At 39.4% G+C, this 4,507-nt stretch overlaps 1 protein-coding gene across 1 annotated transcript in view; it reads left to right on the top strand.

Annotated features, from left to right (window-relative positions):
• LOC106011057 (laccase-2-like) overlaps positions 1-4,507 on the top strand; it is a 42,634-nt gene that overhangs the window by 8,663 nt on the left and 29,464 nt on the right. Inside the window, exon 2 of the mRNA XM_013079343.2 lies at positions 1,067-1,178. Within this exon, the coding sequence (XP_012934797.2) occupies positions 1,067-1,178 (112 nt within the window). The remainder of the gene's footprint in view (positions 1-1,066; positions 1,179-4,507) is intronic.

Genomic DNA, 4,507 nt, shown 5'->3' with positions numbered 1-4,507 from the left:
TGGGGTTAAATCGTGCACTCTCCTTGTACTAATAAATCTTATTCTGCAGGTGACATTGACACATGAAAAAAATACGATCCCTCGTATAATTTCCTTGCTTTATACGATGGTTGTGTTCTCAGGATGACGTCATTTCCGATCAATAAATGTACTCTCACTCCTGTTCACAGTCATTGATTGTCTAGAAGTATTCCTGCTATCGTGATGTCACAATACAGATGCGAGTAATTGGCAGGTGCTCTGGTGTGTTTGCACCTAGTTTCTGATCTGACGCCTATCTTCCTTATCTCTTTTCCTTCTCTTTTCTTTTTGTTACTGTCCTTTAACACCTCCAATTTCTGGCACTTGTATGATGTAATTATGTTGTCTGCGACTCTATACACTTACTAAAAAATCAATTACGTAAAAATACGAAACGCTCGTTTTGCATGCCGTAGACTCCACCAAAACGGGGCGAAAACTGTTCTTTGCATTCAAACGAGGCGTAATAATGAGTTCTATCAAAGACAGACAGTCCAGTTCATGTAAACACTGAATTCTTATTCGCTTCCATAGAATTACAATGTTCTATCTGCTCAGTACCTAGTTTTGGGGAATTTAACCTCACAAGTTTTGAGTTTCACAACATATCAAGCTTTTCCGAATGCAATTCTTTGAATATTATCTTAAAGACTCCGAATAGTTTTACGATTTTGATAGAGTAAATAGAAAATTCGATCTCTTAACTCATGGTTTTAGCAACTCAAAACGACCAAAAATAGCATATTATAGAACTTTGTAATGCTAAGGTAGCGTTTATTGCCAGGTCTTTGTTTACATTTTTTGGCTTTGCTTGGTTCGTAGCAAGAAATAAATGTTATGGAACCCGTGGTGAGATCGTTTGGCATTTTACATGATTCAAAGACTCAATTGCATCAAATTATCTAGTGTATCATGCAATTATTGTATCCCTCTAGGCCTGAGTTGGCTCTTCACAAGCAATGTCAAAAGAGCCAACTTCTGAATGATCTAAATTGAATGATGGGGATGTAAAAAATCACAATTACGCATTTTTGTACATTCCCAGATTATAATGACCATCCGTGCAAACGCCCCTGTTTGGATGGAGAATCTCCAATGACGTGTGACTTCGACTTCCTGGTTGAACATTACCACACCCTCACCAAAGCCTGTTATGAGTAAGTCTTCTTCTTCTTCTTCTTCTTCTTCTTCTCCTCCTCCTCCTCCTCCTCCTCCTCCTCCTCCTCCTCCTCCTTCTTCTTCTTCTTCTTCTTCTTCTTCTTCTTCTTCTTCTTCTTCTTCTTCTTTTTCTTCTTCTTTTTTTTTTCTTCAGCAACAGTTACAAAGCTTCTTCAGCTGCCTTCTCAAATATCCATCATCTGCCTACCACGACCAACCATGTGGGTGATTGGCGGACGCTCTGGTGCGGTTTGCTCTATCACCCTCATTTCTCCTCCTTTTTGGGGGGGTATATTTCTAGCAGCACCTCTAGTCTTCAGCACTAAAATGACCTTTTTGAGTTGCAAGAGCCACAAACATTCGACGTATTGAAACTAAAACTATGTTCTCTTTACGTTATGAAAATGCTTGGTGTCATGGGCGTGGGTGGATATGCGGTCACGCCAGTGGCGTCGCATGAACGGGACGTGAGTTCCATCCCCGGTTGGGTAGGCTGTTTTGAAATGAGTATCTCCTATCTGCCCCCCGGGATGTTCTTGTATCTCTCTCAATCTGGTTTGGCCCTGTCCCCAACCATTCAATCCATCCATCTGACATAACGACGTGCATAATATAATAACAATCACAAATAAAGAGAGAGAGAGAGAGCTCAAACAGCAGGGTAAAAAATAATGTTCCTATATTCTAATGATTTGGTACTGAATATTAGATTCTAGTTGGGTCACAAATCACCTTCAGTACAGAGTCTTAAATTAAGCTTGTACGAGAGATAATAAAACACATTTATTCTTCAATGTTATGCAAGGGCATTGAGAACAAAATACTGTCATTTTATGCATATTCATAGTTGTCATCGGTATAGAATGACCAGTGTTATTAACATCAATAAAAGTAAAACATGTATTATCACATGTACAGAAACAACCCTCCCCCCCCCAGAAAAAACCCAAAACAGATTGACATTTTCTTTATGAAAAGTTCTCTCCCATCAAGGTGCTGCTATAAAGTTGATCAGATTTGTATATCAAATATGTCCATTGTAGAACATAAAAATATTATTGAGTTGTTGTGAGAAACCACAGGAAAGAAAAAGTATTCACGGAACTTAGACTGTAATTATCACCATCATCGTAATCATCGTCATTATTATCATCATCAGTTTCATCAGCCGTGGCAGCACATGCGCATAATAAACTCTATTAAACAAGTGAGTAGTTTGCTTTAAAAAAGTAGAAAGAAAGGCAAGAAACGAAAGACGCATTGAGGTATCAAGTAAGGGTAAACTACGGAGTAAGCATATATACAAATAAGTCATTGACACTGCCCTAATGGGAAGGACGGAGCTGGTAAAACGAAACCAACATATCAACATCAGGTTTCAGATTGGTCAGTGGCAGACTCAAAGCGCCACGCTCGGTGATCCTTAGTTTGTTCCTCTGCTTCGTCAGCAACCTTGTCAGTGCACTGAATCCGCTTTCTACTAGATAGGAGGTGGGAAAAGCGATGAACGACAACTTGATCTTTTCCCACTAGGATGGATATTTGTCTTGCACAACAATTTTCAACCAGAATGACAGGTACGACTTTTTGAACAATGGTTCGATTTCAAAGTCCCTTTTCATTGTCAGAAGCTCTTCTTCAAATTAATTGCCACTGTCAAGTCACCATCTGTTCCAGTGTTGAGTGGGTCCAGTATCCAGTCTGCAATTTCCAGTTAAAATATATCATTAAACTTTGTCTTCATATCAGCATCCAAATCTCTGGGGTGGTTGGTATATATTTCTAGTTCCTCGTCAGAAACGCACCCTTCTTTCCGTGTCTCCGTCAAGCTAGGAAACTGAGCAAATTCTCTTCTGCCAATGTATCGGTGGAATATTTCAAATTTCGACAAGAATGACGAAAGCATGGATTTTGCCTTGATAGGGTTGTTGTCATCCCCCTGCAGCTGAAAGTTGAACTGGTTGAACTTTGTGAAAAGATCTGTGAGGAACGAAATGTTGTTCTTGTGTTCTTTCAGTTTATTGCAGAGATCACTGTCTGTTTCTAAGAAAAAAACACCAGCACAGAGTCAAACAGGCACAACAATGACCGTGTTAAACAGTTTACTTTTGAGAGCCACTACTGGACTTCAGTGTGCGAAAGTAAGCCTTGAAAGTCCTCGTAATTTTCAGTGCACAGCTGTTGGAATAATCACGAGTTCAAAGCGTGGACTTTGACATTGTTCACACACTTGATGACACTGACGAGTGCGTCATCCAGACTTTCATTTTTTTTTGGGCCACCTAATTCTGTCTCTGAATGACACAGTAAACAGTAAGTACTCCAGGGACTGATTTCAAGAAGCTCATAAATCCACGGTACCACCCTCTCATCAACGTACCCCATTTGTTTCACAGGCAACTATATTGGTCAGCGGGATCTGTTTCTCCTAGAAAAATTCTTGGACCACTTTGAAAATGGAATTTTTGTTGAAAAATAGAGGGTACCATAAATATGAAAATGAAGCACAGTCAAGATATCAGAATGTGGACCAACAGGCACCTAGGCAATAAACAGACGTGCGTGGATTTCACAGTCTGAGGAATGTTCGAAAATAGAGAACGCTCTAACATTTTGTCAGTTAATGTCAAGGAGTTAGAGACTATGGTTTAAAATATTGGACTATAGTACTGGGGCACTGTTCGTAAAAAGACTCTATCTTTGTAAAAACAATTCTTTCCATAAAGAAAAATTGTTAATACAGTGAAAATTTGAAGAGAACACTGTGTCAAGTGTTGGCAATTATTCGTCTGAGTTCAAGTGTTTTATCTCAAAGAGTGCTGAAGATAAAAGAGAGAACAGAGCGATTGATGTTTGGTAGGAAAGAAGGATTAAACCATACTAGAACACCCACAAACCATCCGCTTCCACATCTTTGACAGAAAGTTTCCCCAAAATAAAATAAAAAATGTTACCAGCGAGTAACAAACAGTACAAAAATGAGGAGATACAAGGGCGATAATTGAATCCAATCTATGATTATTTGAAAAAACTAAGTAAAATGTCTAAACAAAAGTGCCTCAAGTGTTGACAAAGGGGATAGACGTTGCAATAGATGTCTTTTCATTTATGTGGCTCAGCTTTCAGTGACAATCTGACAATTATACGGAGTCCATCATCAAGGTAAAATATCTCTGGTGTCCAGTGTTTAGGGGCGGAGGTGGGGGTGGGGATGGGGGTTGGGAAAAGGATCATTCTTGACTAAGATATGGTGACTCTGGTTTGAACCCTAGCTAGGCGCCCCTGAACCGGAGTTTCGAGGCCATTTTATTTCAGGAAGTTTCAACAC

This window comes from Aplysia californica, unplaced genomic scaffold (assembly GCF_000002075.1).
Source record: "Aplysia californica isolate F4 #8 unplaced genomic scaffold, AplCal3.0 scaffold00049, whole genome shotgun sequence".
In the NCBI taxonomy this organism is placed as follows: domain Eukaryota; kingdom Metazoa; phylum Mollusca; class Gastropoda; order Aplysiida; family Aplysiidae; genus Aplysia; species Aplysia californica.
This window is presented reverse-complemented; position numbering and strand designations above follow the sequence as displayed.